Raw genomic sequence first — 20,540 nt, 5'->3', positions numbered from 1 at the left:
TCATCTCCGCAACATTCGTGCGACCCGCCGGAGTCTACGGATACTCCATGCACAGTGACCGCTAGCGTGGGACAGCATGCATCTCCGCACGGCCCACTCTGCCGTCATGTGAAAGCAGATGGGCTTCCGAGACCCCTGCAAATGTCGCGCGGCATATCCCAAGCCAACGCCGACAGCCACGCCAACCCGAGCCAACCCAAGCCATCCCAAGCCAGTGATGCGAGTTTCGTAGCACCGCCGAAACCCAGCCTTTTTGCAACTCTTTTGCAACAGCTTCGGGCGGCAAAAAAACAACATGTTGTCACCGCCCTGGATTTCTCATCGCATATAGTTAATTCCCTCGTTGTGTCTGATAAGGGAAGTTGGACGCGGTACATAGCTCTTTGTTAATCACGAAAACGAAACGAAGAAGACCACCCCTCCACGACCAAGTTCCGCCGCTTGACCTGTCGTGTATCGCATTCGTAACTACTACGACGGACATATTCTTTGGCTACGAAGCAACGCAAAGCGCATTTCCGAATCCTTACCCTTACGATATTGCGCGATGCATATACCACCACCACCACCACCCAGCCACACAGTCGCTGCTGGCCCAGCGACACCAACACCCCTACAAAGCTTAATACCCACACCAATACCATACAATGCGTTATCCTGGATATCGAAAGAGCATGGTGGAGGCGGCGGCGGTTACACGGAGAACTGGAGCAGTCTCATCGGCATCATCACCGCGATAATAGGCAATGTACTCATATCCTTTGCGTTGAACATGCAGCGGTATGCGCATATCCGGCTAGACAGGGAGTTCCAGGAAAAACGGCGGGAGAGGAAGAGGAGGAAGCGGGAAGCCGATATGATGGGTGATGATGGTGGAGTGAGCAGATTAGCAGAGGAAGTGCAGAAGATGGGATTGGCAGGGCGAAGAAGTGAAGGCATGGTCGAGTCAAGGCGGAGAAGTAGCAGGGAAAATGGGAACGGAGAAGGGCTATTCGAGGCTTCGGAGAACGATCCGTTGATTCCGCGGTCGACTTCGAGACCCCGCGTTGAAAGAGAGGATAGCGCGGAGTCGGGCAAGCAGGAAGAAGCGTTCAAGCAGACGTCGTATCTTAAATCGCCGTATTGGTGGTTCGGCATCATTCTCATGACTGTCGGCGAAGCGGGGAATTTCCTTGCGTATGGATTCGCGCCTGCGTCTATTGTGTCACCGCTGGGTGTTGTCGCACTCATTTCGAATTGCATCATTGCGCCTTTTATGCTCAAGGAACCGTTTCGCAAGAGGGACGCGCTGGGTGTTATCATTGCTGTTGGAGGCGCGGTCACGGTTGTGTTGTCGGCTAATGACAACAATCCCAAGCTGGGGCCTGGCGAGATCTGGGATCTGATTAGGAGGTGGGAGTTTGAGACGTATTTCGGGATCACGGTGGGGGTCATTGCAGTCTTGATGGTGGCTAGTAATCGGTATGGGGAGAAGAATATCTTGATTGATCTGGGACTTGTGGGGCTGTTTGGTATGTTTATTGCGTGGATTCGAGACGTCGATTCATATCCAGAACCCGTTAGCTAACTTACATTTAGGCGGATACACGGCATTGTCGACCAAGGGCGTTGCTTCGCTACTGTCATACACGCTCTGGCGAGCCATCACATTTCCGGTCTTCTACCTACTGGTTGCCATCCTCGTTGGAACTGCAGTCATGCAGATCAAGTACGTCAACCGAGCTCTTCAGCGATTCGATGCCACCCAGGTTATCCCTGTCCAATTTGTTCTCTTCACACTTTCAGTCATCGGCGGGTCCGCAGTCCTCTACCGCGACTTCGAGAGAACCTCAGGAGAAGACGCCGGAAAATTCGTCGGCGGATGCGCCCTGACCTTCTTCGGGGTCTGGCTAATCACCAGCGGACGGCCCTCTCACCATGATGATGACGAAGAAGACCATGACCCAGAACCAGAAGATGCCATCCACCTAGCCGGCGAAACCTACACAGACGCCGTCAATGACACAAGCGAAGAAGTCCCCGGAAGCACTCGCCGCTCTTCAACAGCACGAGCCCTATCCCCACCCATTGATATGTCACGTCCTTACCAAGATGACGATGAAGGCACACGCCCCTCAACCCCAAACATCACGCTCACACCCACCGACCCCGTTACACCGCCAAATCGCTCCTCCCGCCCAGCAACCGCCGACATAATATCCTCCCTCGTTGCAAACCCCTGGTCCAACCCCAACGAACCCACCTACCGCACCCCACCTCTAAACCGACATACTTCCACGCCCGTTCTTCCTTCTGAGGCCGCACCCGCACCCTCAGTCTCAGTCTCGGATACTGATCTCATCACGTCTACTACTGCTGGCACCGCACCCCGCACACCCACGCGAGTCAAATCCCACAATGAAGTCCCGACAACACCAAGCTCAGGATTGGGATTGAGGAGGTTAAGGACTGGAGACCGGGTGCAGAGTGCGAGGAATAGTATTGTGGGAGGGCCATTGTTAGCAAGTCCGTTGAGTACCAGTTTGAGTACTATGGTTCAGGATCTCAAACGCGGACATTCTGTGAGGCGGCGTGAAAGTTTGCTAGCTCTCGGTGCTAGAAATGCAGAGAGGGATGCGGAGGATGGTATGATGGGAGTGGGGTTGGGTGAGCCGTTGAGTAGACGACGGACGAGAGATAGTGCGGGTGGTAGAGAGGAGGAGGGGAGTAGGACGCCGGGAGGCGCTAGAACACCTGGTGGGAGGAGGGTGGGCAGAGGAAGGAGTTTGAGTGCACTTAGTACGCTGAGTGGGCTTTGGAGAGGGATTAGGGGGCAAGGGAGTAGAGAGGATCTTAGGGAAGAAGAGGGAAGAAGAGAGGACGAGGTAGAGAGGGAGAGGTGATGATGGTCGGGAGGGGTTAGAAGGGTTGTAGAAGAGAGTGTCTATCAATGAAACTAATACCCCTACGAATAATTATTTGTAGGCAGCGTGTTTCGACACAACTTCCTACCTCTTCCTTACTAAATGCTTGCAAAGTCTTTTCCAGCACTTGTGGGAAACAAAGTTTCTTACATCAAGATGACAATATATGTCAGTTTTATGGCTTGGCAAGAGGACAAGTGCATGTTGGGCTGATGTACTTGGTGGAGGGAATTATAACCACCGGCCATGGCAATGTTACAGAAACCTCTGACTGATAAACGAGAGCAATTGAGGATGCGGGGTTGGCATTGCGATCTTTAGCGTGCACGAGCAGGTACGTAGGGGGTATGCGTAGTAATGGCAGAGTGCTATTCGCTAACGGCAGTTGTAGAGTGAGACGATCTTGTGCGGCCCTGTCTACGCTGCCATATTTAGCGCAACTAAACAGTCGAAGACGCAGCTCTGTTTTTGGAATCGGCCTTACGCTGCACTGCAATCGCTAGCGCGGATGAGCAGATGGGAAAACTAGGCTGAAGAACAGCCTCGTGCGATGAGAACACTGCAATCTCTAACCAAGAAGGACCGATGGACAAGGCTGAGAACCAGCCTTGGGGGCCAGAAGGGATTAGAACGACTCCCATGACAAACGCTGCAAAGCCTCCCAGGGGCGACAGCAAAGACAGTTGTATCGAGTTTGAACGATGTGTTCTAAAGTCGTGAAAGTTACGGCGATTGACAGTTCCGAGTAACTTGGCTGATCGGGTCAATAGGTTCTTAGCATGTGTAAGCAAATAGCGTGTAGCGAAGAGCGCGGGTGGGTTACATGTTAGTTCATATATCTGTGGTGCGGCATTCTCCAACTGCTTGTATTGCTGTGTTGAAGAGTATGGTAAAATGTGTCTTGGCGGCACGTAAGCAAGGAGCTGGGCGGCTGATGGGGAAAGATGTACTACAATCTGCAGCGCGAATGAGGGGGCTTGAGAAGTGATTGGGCTGCAGGAGGGTGCATGCATGAGGGACTTTAAGGACTGCATGAAGGATGTCTCTCACGTCTTGGCGAAACTGCACTGCAATCTCTAGCGCGGAAGAGCAGATCGAAGGGCAAGGCTGAACATGCAGATGAGGAATGTTTGTGTATGAGTCTACCTCGTCATCACTTCAAGCGTACATTGTTTCAGCGACGAATATAGCCGTGTTTCTTCAGGGTTCTTGAAAAAGTAACAAGAAAGCAAGACCCAGTACTTTATCTGGTTGTGATATTCATAGTTGCTTGAGGATTCCGAATCCATGTGATGATGCTTCTAGACTCTACGTTTCCAACATTGCTGGTCTTAAGTTAGCGCCTCTATGACGGGCGTGTAGCGAGACTACGGAGTTTGAGTATTGGAACGACATTTGGAAACTTGATGCGCCTCTTTGAGTCACTAGATTGTGTTTGGCCCCGTCGCGCTAGCAATTGTGCCGCAATCTTTAGCATAGATGGGTCGTGACAGCACTTCGATGAGTGATTGTGGGCCTATTCAGGCAACCGCTTGGCCTGCACTGCCATTCTTAGCGTGGAAGAGGGGTTCACTTGAGGCTGCGTCTGTATTGTAGTGGCTTCATCTGGCATTACGACGCTGGGATTTCTAGTAGTGTGAAGGAACAGACATTGTACTACCTTCGTGCTTAGGACTGGTTGACGAGAGAAGGCGCTTCCAGGAGGATAGCCCTTATTAACGTGCTTGCTGATAACAACAATACCCGCTGTCTCATGCTTCTTCCGCCCGCAGGAGGTGAACAATCTCCACAACAGGCAAGTTGCAGGAGACCATTGATCCCAGTGCTTTTCATAACGTGGCAACAGCCTGTAGCATGATCTGAACTGGCTCGCGGCTTGAACAGGGGTTCTTTCCTCTCTGGATCACCCGTATATCGCTTAGCGCCCACCGGAACACCTAGATCCCCTAAACCTTCGTCTGGCGCTGCTAGCAGCTTCACGTATTATCTTTCTCAGTCTTGAGTTCACCGACCGCACCATGTCAGAGTGGGTAAATCGGTGTCATGAATGTGGTCACGCTCAGCTCATGCCCTCCGTCCCACGTTGGCGCCCTCGAGGATAAGCCTCTGTCTCAGATGGGGGCCAAACTCTCTTTCGCGCTTATCATCAATCTACATACGTGTCCACACACCTCTCACCTCTGAACTCTATCGACTCCACATGCGCAAACTTGACGTTCAAAATACATCTGTCAGACTATATCTATTGCTAGCACAGTGATACAAGCTGTCCAACATGCGCCTTTTACAGCGCCAAAGTGATGGTAGCTTCAAGCTTCTCTACCGTCTTGACCCGAACATCCCGCCTTACGCGATCCTCTCCCATACCTGGGGAGCAGACGAGGACGAGGTCACCTTCTTGGACCTGACTACGGGAATAGGCACTACGAAAGCTGGTTAACGCAAAATCAACTTTTGCGCAGACCAGGCTGCTCTTGATGGCTTAGAATTCTTTTGGATCGATACATGTTGCATCGACAAATCTAGCAGCGCAGAGCTTCAGGAAGCGATCAACAGCATGTTTCGCTGGTACAGGGATTCGGCGAAATGCTATGTGTATCTTGATGATGTGCCGGCTAGCAGCTTGGATAAGAATGAGCTGGCGTTCCAAAAGAGCAGATGGTTCACTAGAGGATGGACACTCCAAGAGCTCCTTGCACCGGAATGCGTCGAATTCTTTTCCACAGAAGGACACCCGCTTGGTAGCAAGTCCTCTCGTGTGCTGCAGATCGCCGAAATCACTCGTATACCTACTGAAGCACTACAGAAGACAGCTTTGTCGCACTTCAGTGTGGACCAACGACTGGCTTGGGCAAACGGACGAAAAACCACACGACCCGAAGATATGGCTTATTCTCTTCTTGGGATTTTCGACATCCAGATGGTACACCTTTATGGTGAGGGCAGGGACAAGGCCTTCAAGCGACTGCGCACAGAAATCTTGAGATCTCAAGGTTCCGACGGAGTGCCCGGAGGAGAAGATGTTGTTCTTCAGTCCGACTACTTTGAATTCGTCTTCAAAGAACCCACAATGTTGCAAGAGACAAACGCCCAATTCAGCCTCCTCATGAGCAACTCAAACAAAAGCGGCCCGCCAGATCTGTACGCGGTCAAGAAGACGGGCAGCACCAATGAAAATATCGAAGTCAATGTTCTTTATGGAAATGAAAAGTATCAAAAGTTCATTCTTCGAATTTCAACACCAAACTTTACGCCATTTCAGCTTCCTGTTCACAACCAATACGGTTCCCGTTGAGGTAGAACCGATGCTATAACAGTAGTTGTGTATATAACGCTCCATGGATTGAGGTAGCACGGTAAATTTGTCCCCAGCCTCTGTTTCAGATTACTAGTTGACAGGTGCTTGGCAGGTTTGACACCGGTTCACGACTGGATCAAGGACAATATAATGACGGGAAGTGAAGATAGTATCTTTATTAATGCTAGTAGTCGTTTTCCTAAGCGGCTGATCGCAAGCTGACGATTTTGGTCGCTACAGTCTTTTTATCACGGTTTAAGTAATAGGCTATTAGGCAGTAGAATTTGGTAGGAACACTAAAGTTGAATTAAAGTAAGTCTACGTGTTGATATACCGGAATGATCGGATGTCAGCAGGGTTATGGTGAAACTCTGTTCACATAGGACCGAGTACTTATCGGACCGAGCAAGCTGTACGTAGACTGCGACACTTTTTTATAGGCGAGCGAAGACCGACGGAACCAGGTATATTCTGGAATACGACGCAACCTTTATGGACATGTCGGAAAGATTAGGGAAGCTTTGGTTGGGCGAGGAGGTGCAGATGATGCCGACGGGACGAATACCTACGTAGCATCCTTAGCAAAGAAGTAGATAGTGCGTTAGCCCTGTCCAGCCGCAGAGCTGAAGGAGTTGCGTATTTAGGAGCGTGTTGAGAGTCGGAAGTGCATAACGCGGACTTCCAGACGAGGAGCTGAAATATTCGTTATGCGATGAAAAGCAGTTTACAATGCAGTCCACTGGCTTGGAGGCTACGGTGCCTTGGCTTCACGAATGGTTCGTCGCTGCAAGTCCAGACCAGCCAGAATGCATATGGAGATGTGAGAGGTGTCCAATCAAATGAATAGATAACCGAGCAGATCAATCTTGGTATTCAGCTTTCAGCTCTGCGGACGGCTTGAAAAGAGGGGTGACCACGAAAAGCCAAGCCAAGCTGAGTCCGACAACTTGATATGGCGCAATGAGTTGGAAATTATTGGATGGAAGGACATGGAAGAGTGCCAAAGCGCTACCGATAAGTGTCCTTGGTTTAACTCAAAGAGGTCTTGCAGTTATCTAAATAGCTGAGCTGTCTTGATCGAAGGGCTTCAGCTCGATCCAAGGAACGACTTATATTCCAGACAGCATTCTTGGAAAAGATTCAAGTAATACCATTACTCGAAACTCTCTTTTCCACAATTTTTGTCACATCTGTGTACCTTTCAAGATGGCAGAAATCTCCCCCATACGGATTTCTCCCATCACTATTCCTCGTACGATTCTTGACAGACTCAACCTTCCAGCGATAGATCACAACAAATTGATCTTACAGATCAACACCGACAGGATTACCCAATCAGGAATCACGCTTGAACAAATCCAGCACGCTATCGCATGGGGCAATAAGCTCGATGCTGCAACCCAAGCGAAATGGAACGCAAACCCTTGGCTAGGGAGCAGAGTCTCAACCTACACAAACATGTATCAAGCAGGTGCTTGGTACACCTCGTACGCGAACGGAGACATATGGAACGCAGGCAACGACAATACGTTGCAGATCCAAGGGACTTTTTTAGTGTACGGAGATATCCGCGAACGCCTCCGGGTACTCGGTGCTGCGAAGTCTGCTGTTGGTTTCCCGCTTTCAGATGAGCTGCCTTGCCCCGATAACAGGGGTCGCTTCAACCGCTTCTCCAAGGGCATGATATACTGGACACCCACTACAGGCGCACACGAAGTGTATGGCGACATCCTTGCAGCATGGGCTACCGCAGGTTACGAGCGATCATGGCTTGGGTATCCGCTTACTGGTGAGGTGGATGTTCTAGGTGGGAGAATGAATAGTTTCGAGAGCGGACAGATGACGTGGCGCGCGCATGATCGTCATATCGAAAGTATCTCGTTCAAAGACAAGATCCTGCAGAAGTATCGTAACGTTGGTGGCATCTTCTCGAAGCTCGGTTTGCCGACAGCGGCTGACATGACTGTGTTTCGAGCAGGAAATGTCTTTACTGCGAATTTTCGAGGAGGGAACATCACTGTGCCCCTTGATCAGCCTGCTGCTTCGCCATCGACAACCAAAAGGATTCAAGTCTGGTGGCGCGGTTTGGAGTGTCAGGTCAGACAAGAAGGCGAAGACGAACTTGCTGGCGGCGTCTCCGTTTACGTCCCAGGTACGCAGCAGAACCAGGTCATCAAATTCCCCTCCGGAGATGAGCCATGGAAACTTGGTCATGACCGTCAGCGCATCATGCCAACCAGCTCTTTGCTTTACGATGGCCCGCCCGCAAACATCATAATCACCACGCAGCTCGTCGAGCTAGACAATAGCGAGGGTGATCCACTGAAGATTGCTAATGTGATTTTCAACGGTCTCAAGGACGTGGGAAAAATTGCAGAAAAGATTGGGGTCGCGACCGGCAATGAAGTGGTCGATGCTATCGCAAGAGAAATTCAAATACCTGCCGATATATGGAGGGAGGCACAAAGGAGCGAGTGGTGGAAGTATATCAAGTTTATAAGGGATCTGCTTACCTCGGAGGATGATAGATACAATGCAGGAGTGCTAGAGATCAAGGCTGACCAGATATCACAACGACCAGCATCGCGTCAGGTACTTCGTCGCTCCGATGACCCTACGGCTGTTGTGTGGACTGATAGAGTGGTGGTCACCGGAGTGGATAACGGGCACGATCTGGGTGTTTATGCATTCTATTTTGAGGTTAACGTCATCAATGAGACTACGACCCTGAGAAGTAGCCTTATGTAGAATGGAAAGGCCAATGGCGTTTCAGAGCTTCATGCATGGTGGCTAGCAAGCGAGTGCACTGCAATCCTTAGTGCGGAAGCGCGAGTAGAACAACGAGGCTGACAACCAGCTTGTGCCATAAGGAGAGAAGATATGTACGAGAATGTACTAGCTGTGCTCGATAAGCATAGCCGGATGATTACAAAGCATGTTCATGCCATGATACGAGGCTGAGAACTAGCCTTACGTGACAAGGAAATGGTAGTAGCGTTCAGCGAAATTGAGGCCCCGACCACCGGGAGGTTAGCGTGCAAGTGCACTGCAATTCCTAGCGTGGACGAGCTGTTGATGTGGACCCCCACATGTCCAGACCTTCAGACGACGTGATGGAACGTTGTGAAAGTAGCTGCAATCCACACCTTGCAGAACTTGCCCGATGTGGACACTCTTGCAAATAACTACCAAAACGTACTCACGACCAATTTCAGACAATGCCGCAGGTAGTAGGAAAGGCTGTGAAGGTTGGAGTAATCCGTACCTGCTCGTGGAACTTGTCTAACCGGAATTGCATATATAAAACCGTGGAGGATAACTGGAAATGAACGAAGGAGCCATACAAAGTTGAGAGCGATACTGTAGGAGAGTTGTGGAAAGCACCGCAGTCTACACCTTGTAGTAAACTCGCCTGATTTGGACCAGCATTCACCTGCCGCTTCCCCTTGTCTATTGCAAATCAGCGAGCAAGTTGTAGAGGTGAAGTTTGAGGTGGAGAGTGAATAGACAACCACCGTGACGAACACCTCACTAAAATATTGTCGGAGTTGTTTCTGTGTGGTCAAGTGTAATTCGTGAACTTGTAAAGTTCAGACACCTCGTTGCAGCATTGTAAAAACTATAGTGACTTCTAGGTAGAATTGCGACTTCCCGCAGGAAGGTTCTCGCAAAAGTGTCGATTACAGCAGGAGCCCTTTTGGCCATGGACGCCCTAGAAGCCCTACAAGCCATGTGCGCCTTGGCAGCTGTAGCAGCCGTGGTCACCATGTTCGCCATGTTCGCCATGTTCACCGCAGTGGCCATGCCATGGTCACCCTGCGCCCGTGAAGGCTTACCGTAATCCACACTCATTAGAGAACTTGCCTAATTAGGAAACTTTTCCAAGAGACAAAGTCGCAGACGAAGGTTGAGAACAGCAGGGCAGTGAAAGAAGAAGGTAGTAAGAGAATAGGAATGAAACAGTAATCCACGCACTCTTCTGGACCTACCTAATTAGGGGAGGCATTCTGGTAGGAGAGGAATGCGGGAGATAGTGACAGAGTGATAGGATGGCGGGATGAGAGAGTGCTAGGAAGGTAGGAATGAAACCGCAATCCACAGCTTTTGACAAACTACCTGGATAGGAAGGAGTTTGATGGGAGATGAGATTGAAAACAGCCATAGACAGGAACGTCTTTGACATAATACCAAAGTAAAGTTGTATGTGTAGAAAGAGGTTCAAGGCACATATATACATACGACATGCATAACCTATAAACGCTATACACAATACCCAAGCCCCCATACACCGATATCCTACGACCCCACCAAAGAACGCTATACCATGCCGGAAAAACCAACAACCACTCCCTCTCCATCACCCCCGTCACCCCTCCGACCCGCCCACCCCATCAAAGTTGCTATGACTCCTCCTCAACGGACTCCTCTTCTTCTTGTCCTTCCCCCCTCTCTTCTTCTTCCCCGGCGACCCTGGCGACCCCGGCGGACTCCCCCTCATCCCCTCTCCCTTCCCAAGTCCCTGATCCGCCTCCTCAGCCTTCAATAAATCCACCGCCCGCTCCACCTCCTCCCAACTCGGTCTACAGTCCCTCGTCCCATTTGGTGTCGCAGGCCCCGATTGCGTTTCCAGGACTTGGATTCTAGCTGCCTGGTCTTCTGCTATTGAGGTTGGCGTTGGCGGTACTTCGTCTGCGTTATCGTTGTCTTGGTCGTGGTGGTCGAGGTGAGCGGTGTGTATACCGTTTATGCGAACAGAGGGACTAGACGGCTCTACGTCTGCATCCCCGTCCGCGTCTCTGTGTCGGGAGGAATGGGTGTGGGGTGTAGTAGGTGTAGGTGGGGAAGTAGGTGTCGGAGGACTATACTGAATCCTCACTGGACTTCTCAATCCATCCGTCTCCGTATCACTCATACCCTGCTGTCCCCCACCATTGCTGTCACGACGTTGATGATCGCTAAGATGCGCAGCCCCCTCGCTCCTCCACATACTCCTAAAAGTCCTCCTCTGCCTCACCATTCCCCTTCCCGCCGTATCCGGTGGACTCCTCGGCGGACTCGCCTCGAAGAAACTATTGTACTTACTCCCTAACTGCTGTACTATAGGCACATCACCCGTACCCCCCAAAGTTCCACTTCTCACGAACAGCACCAAACCTAAACACAAAAGCAGCAGCGTAGACTGCACAACAGCCATCCTCTTCTGCCAAACCAGCTCATCAGCCAACAGCGTTAATCTCTTCCCCACCTCCCCAACCTCCCTCTCCTGCCTCTCTTTCATACTCTCCAACTCGATAACTGTGCTCTGCCAGAGCTGATCGTACATATTCCTGAAACTCTTCAACTCCAACATGACCGTACTGTTCAAGTGATCCAAAAACTTCTCTGTTTTCGCTAGTTGGCGCTTTTCGACTTTCACGAACGCGTCGCGGAGGGCGCGGGATTGCTCTTCTATGTATTGCAGGGAAAGCGTGCTGTTAGCTTCGAGGTATTGGAGGCGCTTGTGGATGGACTTGAAGAACGATTCTTGGGTTGAGGGAGCAGGGGCATTTGGCTGGGTGGAGGAACCGCGGCCTTGTGGTGGTGGTGGGTTTGCGATCGTGCTGTTGCTTGATGCCTTGGCTGCTGAACTGCTCGAAGGTGAAGCGGTGGCGTTGGCTGTAGGTGTTGTAGCGTTATCAACTCGAGATACAGAGCTTGAAGAGTTGATCGCAGAGGCGTCGGCGGTAGGGCTCTGAGCTTGTGATGTGACATCCGTCGGACTTGGCGAAGGCGCTTCGCCCGATTTCATCTCGCCATTGGCTGTGCTGTCTTCGCTTCCGAGTCTCTGGTTGCCTGTCACAGATGGAGGCGCAATGGACGTCAAGTTCAACACGGCCTGACCGTAGGGTTTGTCAGTCGCTGTCTCTGCCATAGCCGTAGATGAAGGAGGGGTCTCGGATGGCGCGTCGCTATGAGGCGAATTCGAGTGAACATCCCGAGAGAGGTCTTGTTTGGCATCGTCACTAGCCACCGAGGCATCTGGGCTACTGCCAATATCCTTCACTGCTTCGATCGGTATATCCTCTGGCGGCAAAGGCCCACTATCCGCAGCCGGCTTCTTGACCTCAACACCTTCCGCCTCTAGATCATCATCGTCATCAATACCTCTCGCCTCCTCTTCCTCTCGCCTGAACTGCTCCATCATCGTCGTACCATGAACACGCAGTACACTAAGCGGGCAATAATACTCATTCCCAAACTGCGTCAGAAACTCCACCCTCAGATATCTCGCCCAGATCTGCGGCTCAGTAATAAGAAAGGGCTGAATATCTCTAGAATTGCGCGCCTCGAACGTGCCCAATGTCCGCCACTTCTCCATCTTCACAGGATAGCGATCTGAGACGCTGACCCTGAAATGACGGAACATGGAGGAGAAGAACTCGTAGTTAGCGAGAACGATGGTGTCGACGAGAATATCGTCACAGAGCTCTACTATGAGGAACTTGTTGTCTGCCGAACATATATTCAGCATGTAGCTGTCCTTGTTCTCCACCAAGATGGAAGACGAGCTCTTGGCCTGTTTGTTCGTTTTTAAAACGGTAGCTGCGCAATCAAAAGAGGCGTAGTTGAAGCGCTCCTTGCATGTCTTGCCTGCGTCTTTGCTGAGAGCCCATGAAATTGGTGCCACTTTGCCCTCGCCGTCGGTGGCTTTTGAAGCACCCGCGCTCTGCTTGCCATGCTGCATGCTGTTCGCTACGTTCTCGTCGTCCGAGGACCCAAATCCACTAAAGTCGATGGATATCTCGCCCTCATCGCCAAGCGAGTCTAAGGCATTGACGTTGACGGGTCGTCGCCGTGCGGGTTGGTTCGTCCCTGCTGCTCGTCCTTGTCCAACATTCTCCGGCGACTGACCGACCTCGGCCAGGTTCCTCTTCTTCCATTCCTCAAAGGAGAGAAAGTTGGCATTATCGAATGGTGAGTCGGCTTCCAAGTCAAGCTCCGGCTCTGCGCTTGCTGTACCGCTGTTGGATGCAGCGGAAGCTGGGTTGGCTGGATCTGCCTGGGGCGCTACTACTGATGTAGCTCCGTTATCTCCATCTGTAATGCCCTCAGACCCTTCTCCTAGCCCAAGTGTTGGGTTTCGTAGACCAGCTATAGCTCCTTCCTCAGCGCCCGTGCCATTGGTTGCGACTGTCTCGCCCGGCGCTGACCAGCTCGTCTTTGCGCATTGCTGCGGGAGCGTATGCGTGATGTAATTTATCGTGCGGTACGGGCAAGTGCTTTCGCTGCTGGTATATCTCCGAACAGACGACGGCGACGACGAGGACGTGGGCGAAGACGCGGCGTTGGACGTAAGGTGCGTCGTGGCACCTACTTGTGCAGTAGCGCTCGATTCGACAGTGGACGCCTCATTCGCTGCCTCAGCGAGGGCAGACGTGGGTATGCTGCATAGCAGCAGGAAGAGAGTCCAGTTACGGAGCGGAGTGCCAGTCGTGAGCATTGCTTGGTTGCATTTCTTCGAGCCACCCAGTGTTGTCGAGGAATAACATGGGGTAGGTCAGGAGTGACTGGGGTTGGAAGGCGCGGCGTGAACAGGCGTTCGTCAAGACACGTTTGATTGTTTCACCGCTTGCCTAATGAATCGCGAGGCGCACCCGTTGTTTAAGCGATGACGTTGCCAAGAGATAATGAAGCATGACAGCGATGCTTGACTCGTGGCTTTTCACATGTCCTCGTTCTTCACTATTGGAAAGTAGCTCTCAATTGCTATGCACTTATATGTAGGGTAGTACCAAGACGTATGCAGGGTCATAACTCAATAGCGTGGCACGCGGCACGCGGCACGCTCATATACAAAAATGCGTGCTGTTCGTATAGAATTTCATAACGGCTGCTCCACCGGTTGCAGCCTTGATACAATCCGCCAGTACCCATTAACGAGCGAGCGAAGGTCTACACCCAAAACGAGCCACCCGAACCATATATTCATTCAACCCAGCATCGCTCTCAAACGTCTTACGCCATCGTCATCTAGTACTCATGTGTATCGTAGTGGTGATCCGCTGATGCTGAGAGTAGGAGAAAACGCCATACGAGAGTGCAAGAAGAAGTTGCCGATGCCCAAAATCTCGCTATGCTGTTGGCATCGGGCGTAAAAGGGGGTATGTCCAAAACAAAAAGAAATCCAAGTCGAGAAACGAACGCAAATATCCCAGACATATGGCGACAGACTAAGAATACGAAGGATTGGCCTAGAAGCCTTCGTTGCCAGCGTGGCACACTTTGGCCTCGGATACCCATTCAGAAGCGAGCACTTGGTGCGCGGTTAGGCGACGGGCAGGTATAGGATCAAGAATTGAGTAGATGACGTTACGACATTGTCGCTGGAGGGGGTGTTAGTACTGCACATAAAGTAGAGTAAGATCAGACTCACTCTTCGCAAAACCTCAATGGGTCGATAACCCTCTTCCTCTTTTCTGTCCTCGAGATAGCGGTCGAAGAACTCGTCTTCGCCCTTTTGAGCCACACGCCACAGGTGACGACCCGTCCTCATGGCCATGTAGATGATACCGCAAGCCCAGACATCAACAGCACGGGGGTCGAACTCCTTGTCCACGTACTCTTCTGGGGCGATGTAGGGAGCCGAACCACAGAGACCAGCCGTCATGTGTGCCTCCTTCTCCCACGCCATGCGGAAGCACTCACCGTTGCCAAAGTCTGTAATTTTGATGGAACCGTGGGTGGTGAGGAGCAGGTTCTCAGGCTTCAGATCCCGATGTGCGACACCCATTTCGTGCATGTACTCTACACCACGCATCAGCTGCTTGAAGAAGCAGTCTGCCTCGGCTACCTCGAGCTGACCAGCTGCGAGGACAAGCGTGTACAAATCACCCCCGGAGCAGTACTCCATGACTTCACAGTATGTGCCCTTTTCGTCCTGGAGCAGGTCCAGTGTGGTGATGACATTAGGGTGTTGCATGGAGGAGGATATGCAGAACTCGGAGGTGAGGCGCTTCTGGTACCGCTTCGCAGACTCGCCGGGTCTCTGCTTGAACTCCTTGACGGCGTAGAGCTGCTCTCGTTTCGAGTCCTTGGGGTCCTGCTTGTGTGCGACGCGAACAATGCCAAAGGCTCCCCGTCCGACGACCTCTTGGCACTTGCCGTACTTCTGAACCAGCGTCTGTGGCAGTGCGTTGACGGCGTTCTTCTGCTCGGCAAGCTTCTCCTTCTCGTTGCGCATGACGTCAACCCAATTTGACATGAGGCTCAGCGGCTGATCCTCGGCATTGTCGCCCTTCTTCTTGCCGAGCATGAGGCTCTGGAACATGTCGGAAAGCTTTTCCTGGCGCTTCGCAACCTTGAGGACGTGCTCGTGGGTGCCGTCATCGTTGAGCCAGAAGCGCTTGTAGGCAGTGGCGGGGCCCTCTTTCCTCGTAACAGAGCCCTGGCGTACAGGCTGTGGGCGGCCGTTGGGAGGGGTGCCGTTGGCAGCCTTGACGTCGCCGTTCTTGTCGGCGTAGGCGGAGGATTTTATGCCCATCATGCTGCTGAGGCGCGACGTCATTGTGGGCTTCTTGGGCTTCAGCAGCGCTTCGGCAGCGGCTTGCACGCTGCTGGCGCCAGAGTGGTTGACAACGGGCTGGGGGAGGGCAGGTATCGTGTCAGGCTGCGAGTGGACTGAAGAGGCCGTTGAGGCGGAGGCTGACGGAGAGGCAGCGGATTTGACCGTCGTGCTAGGCGGGCGATTCGTCGTTGGTGCCGCCATGTTCCTTACTTTTCGTCTCCTCTCTGGCCGGCGCGGCTAGGATGTGGTGTGGGTCTTTTATATGGAGTAGGCTCAGTGGGATTTTTGGAGACGCAGGTGTCTCGCGGGCAAAGAGCCCAGGGTGTGTTATTGTATGGCGGTCAAAACGGCGTATCTTCGTCGACGGCGGATGGTGGAAATGAGGTTCGGAAGGCGCGCGTGAGGCGATTTATGCTGCAAATACACGGTGACTGTGGAGGAGTCGTCGCCAGCGCGAGTGGGCAATAATTCTGGCAGGTGCGGGCAACGTGAAAGGCGTCTTCAGCGCTGACAAACGCCGTCGCAGTGAGGTCCAGCGCCCTCTTCAAATTGCTTGCCGCCACGGGATCCGAGAGCCACAGTAAAGTGGCTGTGCACGAGTGCCGAGCAATTTGCGGATCAGCGGCAGATGATGTCGTTGGCTTGGGCGATGGCAGCGTGGCCGATAACCGCAAACTTGCAGCACAACAGCGAGCTGGGCGGGCTTGGGGACTACGAATCTCTACGCTGACCACAACGAGGCCGGCGGGTCTAATATTCAGGTGTGCGAGGGGTAATCCATGGGTAATTGTGCACTGCCTCGTCCAAGTGTACGTTTTTCTGCAACAGGCCTGGCTTGCGGGATTTTCATAAACATCATGTACGCCAGTCGTCGCCAGTTGACCGCTGGAATCTCACTCGGGCGCGGGCCATCGGCGAAGAAGCCTTGCCTAATCATGTCAAGAAACGGCACATGCTTAGCTATTTTCTTCAAATTCACTCCATAGCAACTATGGAAGACTCCATAACAACCATGGAAGAAGCCATCACTTGATACTGTGGAGCATGACCACTCTGTCCAGAATATGGACACCTTGGTATCCACTGACGTATTCCTGCCACAAATCCTATCTAGAGACATATGCCCCGATCCAGAGCATGACAGTTACGTCGTCTACCATCTGACTGGTTTCTGCTCTTCCCTCAAGCACTGTGACGCCACTGTACTTTGCACACCATCATTTCACACGATCCAGTTTGTCACCACTTGCTCAGACTTCCACCGTCCCGAGGTCCGCCGAAACATGCGCCGGCAATTACTATCTTCTGAGTTCCAAGCTAATTTCATCAAGCGTTGCTGCACCTCGGTCCTGTCCCGCACAGCTTCATACGAATGCTTGGTAAGCCACCCGATTGAGTCCTGACATTCTCGTCCACGAGTGGAACTTCATTTCCTTTAGCGATGCTTGCGCGAATTACAGAAGCTTTGTTTACCATTCCGTCTTGACCTGTTTACACTTGTAACATCCCGCGATACTACAAGGAAGAGGGGCATTTCCTCGAAACCTTGTGCCCCGCATCGCAGCCTGCAGCAGCGACATGAATAGCGCCCCTCATCGCACTCCTCCCCACCACTCCCGTTCCACTTCACCATGCACACCGCAACTCGCTACACCAACCACATGTGCCAGGACCTCATCCGGCCACTAACAAATACCGCAGCTACCGCTCCAAGCAGAATTGCGACTGTCGTGCAGCGAGTTTGCTGCAAGCCTTTATGCATCAACGGCTACACTTGTTCCATGCTCGCACTGACCTCTTTTGGCCCTTTACCACGGTAGGAACCATTCACTTGGGTCTACAGAATACAATTGGTACATCCCGCAAGTTTCGTCTCATTGGTTGTAGCCATCACTTTCGAATCGTCTCAACTGCCTTTCTGGGATCCACGCCATGCGGGATACCGCGCACTCGTCATTTCTCTGCCGTAATCTCGGGTTTGGATTTGGCAATGCGTGTGATCGACTCCACCTACAGTATCTTGTTGTTCCTTCTCCTTACCTGCTGCAGTCCCAGGCACATCAACAATAATGCGCTCAAACCGCACTTGGCAGCTCAGATCGAGCTGGTTCCACAACGCCCCCGTCAACGGTCAGCAGTGCGCACCAGTTGGCATTTCTTCCGCAGCCAGTTACTTAGTTTAGGTAACATACGACCACGATTTACAAGCGCACGGATTCGGCCCGGGTTAGCGGTCGCTTTTTTTGCAATCGCGTTCCTGACTTGTTACGCGACTCGAAACCATCTGTGCTGCTCGTGGCTGTCAGCCTTGCGGTGATTGGTCTGTTGACCCCCGGATTATAGAAAACACAAGCGACGCAAGTACCCGCACGTTCATATGAATCCTGGGCTATCACACTGACCGCGACTTACGCGAGTTTCGGTCCCGGTTGTACGGGTATGTCTGGACAGCGAGCTGGTACCGCAACAATGTCCGATTGTTCCACGTGCCTGTCACTGTTGGCGAAAAGCGATACTCGGGTCCGAAGAGAAGCGATCGACAACGAACAGTATCATGGAGAAGACGACAGAGCTTTCAAAATATTCACATCCTACAGTTTCCAGTAGATTCAATCACGTAAGTAGATATTGGTCGATGCCAGCGTTATGTCCAAGCAGCTTGAAAGAGATTTCAGACAAAGCATTAAGCCACGACAAAGCATTAAGCCACGACAAAGCATTAAGCCACGACGATGCTGTTCCACCGCCCCGTCCAGAGCAAGTATTCTCCCAAACCCTCTTCAGTCGAGCCGGATGGGTTGTGATCTTGTAACGAAACCACTTCATTCTATTTCACTGTGTCTGAGGTTTCTGAGGCGCGTCAAACGAACAATGAAAAGTATCATGTGCAGCCTCATCCCTCTTTACGCTCCCTTCAAAGGAATGATATCTCGCGCATTATTTGCTCGTGCATCAGTCATTAGACACGATTGATGCGCTTATAACGGCTTTCAGATTAGCCCACGACATGGCAGGTATATAAGCTTCGACTTCCTTCAACTCATATCCTCTTACGAACTTACCATCAACGGAATGAAACCCTTCTAAATGTCATCTACCAAAAATCATGATTTTCGCCGGCGGAGAACCTTCAACAATTTCACCTAGTTCGAAGTTTCGTTCGGGTCCGTCTGATGATCGCCCCGAAGTCAAACGGCAACCGCCTCATGAATTGTTTTGCTCTCCCAAAGATGCAAGAAGGACGCTGCTGTGGCGAGTCCTAAAATTCACGCTGATGATACGATGGGCTGTTTCGTCGATTCTGTAACCGACTTAAGTACACTTCTCTAGCAATTCGTATTCCCAACCAGAAATATTGGGAAAGCTCCCATGTCTTGCGCGAGTCGAGAATGTTTCAAACATGGCTATGATCAAATACCAACATGAATAAGATAGTGGCTGCCTCAAAACTAGTAGCGAGCATGTCGATGGAGCATTGGGCCGATCCTGTGACGTATATGAATATACCTCTTCTGCACACTACTTCTTCTCGTCGACATACACTTCTCTTTGTACCAAGAGAAGTCGCAAAGCTCCACGATGTCTGCGTCTCGAGACACTCTTCGATAAGAGCACAAGTTCCCCCTTGTTTCGAAACCGTCAAAAGAATCTGCCATCTCCTCATGGCCTACATGGATACAAGGCTGAGACGAAGCTGATGGCGTATCGCATGCGATAGGATGCAATTGCCTTAAATCGAAAACGGGGTAAGGAGGATTGCTGTTGATAGTAGTGCGTCTGACAATGCGCGATGCACCACTTTGTACATAAAAATAAAATAAAATAGAGAAAGTGAACAGGTGGCGGGAAATCGCGATCGCGCGGTGCGAAGAGTGTACAAAAAAGGGCGCCCCTGGAGGTCGATAGCTGGTGACCGATAACTGCATTTTGGAGGAGGCGGGGTCTCTTTGGAGGTGCAGCCCGCACTGCCCGCTCCACGAACATTGACACGGGCACCAATGAAGTATCGTATGTAGCACCAAAGAAGTATCGTATGTAGCACCAAAGTTTTCTACGTCTCTGTCGAGCAACAAACCCGAGAAAAAAAAACTTTCAAAACAATAGCTATTGTAGGCTGCCAATGTTTACACCTCATACCTAGGTACTGTTCTTGATTGTTCACATTCCCTGCTTAGCTGACTTGTTCCGCTAGAAATTACTCATTATTCTATCTAACGAGGTAGCAATGTTCCGAATTAAAGAATTGATCCTGTGTGTAAGTTGTCCCAAGGCTTTACTGTTGTAAAGGACTTCTGATCATGCGATAGTAAGAGCAAGATCAGATATGCAGGAGAATACTTCGCCGCCTGCTCACTCATGCGTACATTGTATAGACATAGTGCTTCCGGACAGCCCAGAAAAAATACGTGTATCTTTCTACGGCTCACCGGAAGATCGACTCGATGACATACGGTTTGTAGACAAGGAATGGAATCGCTTGGGTCTCTCTTTGGCGGATCTCAGGCATAGGGCTAAGGCTGGATGCGACTTTTCAAAGTACCTCCAGGGCCGCTTAGAAGACCAGATGTACAAGGACGTGAGTGCTGATGCTGTCCAACTTTTCACTTCTCATGAAAATGGTTACATGAAGTTCCATCCCTTGATATGTCTACAGAGCCTGCACCCTACAGGCAGAGTCCCTGATGGTAGCGATCTGAGTTGCCTCTTTGTACATGCTCAAGGATGGGAAGATCGGCCGGAGACCTGTTGTTGGTTGACCTCGACCTCAGGTAAGAGACCTATGCACTATTTCATG

At 51.4% G+C, this 20,540-nt stretch overlaps 4 protein-coding genes across 4 annotated transcripts; 2 read left to right on the top strand and 2 right to left on the bottom strand.

The window, feature by feature from the left end:
• Window positions 1-547: 547 nt before the first annotated feature.
• ALTATR162_LOCUS12005 (uncharacterized protein) lies at window positions 548-2,479 on the top strand (the record flags this gene model as incomplete). The annotated part of the gene is made up of 3 exons (XM_043319649.1): window positions 548-1,511; window positions 1,579-2,344; window positions 2,404-2,479. 3 exons carry the CDS (start codon window positions 548-550, stop codon window positions 2,477-2,479), a joined length of 1,806 nt encoding a protein of 601 aa, XP_043175584.1.
• A 4,928-nt stretch (window positions 2,480-7,407) lies between these two features.
• ALTATR162_LOCUS12004 (uncharacterized protein) lies at window positions 7,408-8,949 on the top strand (the record flags this gene model as incomplete). The annotated part of the gene is made up of 1 exon (XM_043319648.1): window positions 7,408-8,949. One exon carries the CDS (start codon window positions 7,408-7,410, stop codon window positions 8,947-8,949), a length of 1,542 nt encoding a protein of 513 aa, XP_043175583.1.
• Window positions 8,950-9,412: 463 nt separating this feature from the next.
• Window positions 9,413-13,681, bottom strand: ALTATR162_LOCUS12003 (uncharacterized protein; the record flags this gene model as incomplete). Its single annotated transcript, XM_043319647.1, has 3 exons — window positions 9,413-9,651; window positions 11,284-13,411; window positions 13,556-13,681. 3 exons carry the CDS (start codon window positions 13,679-13,681, stop codon window positions 9,413-9,415), a joined length of 2,493 nt encoding a protein of 830 aa, XP_043175582.1.
• A 751-nt stretch (window positions 13,682-14,432) lies between these two features.
• ALTATR162_LOCUS12002 (uncharacterized protein) lies at window positions 14,433-15,946 on the bottom strand (the record flags this gene model as incomplete). Its single annotated transcript, XM_043319646.1, has 2 exons — window positions 14,433-14,564; window positions 14,615-15,946. The coding sequence occupies 2 exons, from the start codon at window positions 15,944-15,946 to the stop codon at window positions 14,433-14,435; spliced, it is 1,464 nt and encodes a 487-aa protein (XP_043175581.1).
• Between the last annotated feature and the right edge of the window lie 4,594 nt (window positions 15,947-20,540).

Source organism: Alternaria atra (genome assembly GCF_907166805.1).
Source record: "Alternaria atra isolate CS162 genome assembly, contig: 37, whole genome shotgun sequence".
In the NCBI taxonomy this organism is placed as follows: Eukaryota; Fungi; Ascomycota; class Dothideomycetes; order Pleosporales; family Pleosporaceae; genus Alternaria; species Alternaria atra.
The sequence above is the reverse complement of the archived record's forward strand: the minus strand, read 5'-3'. Positions and strand labels throughout refer to the sequence as shown.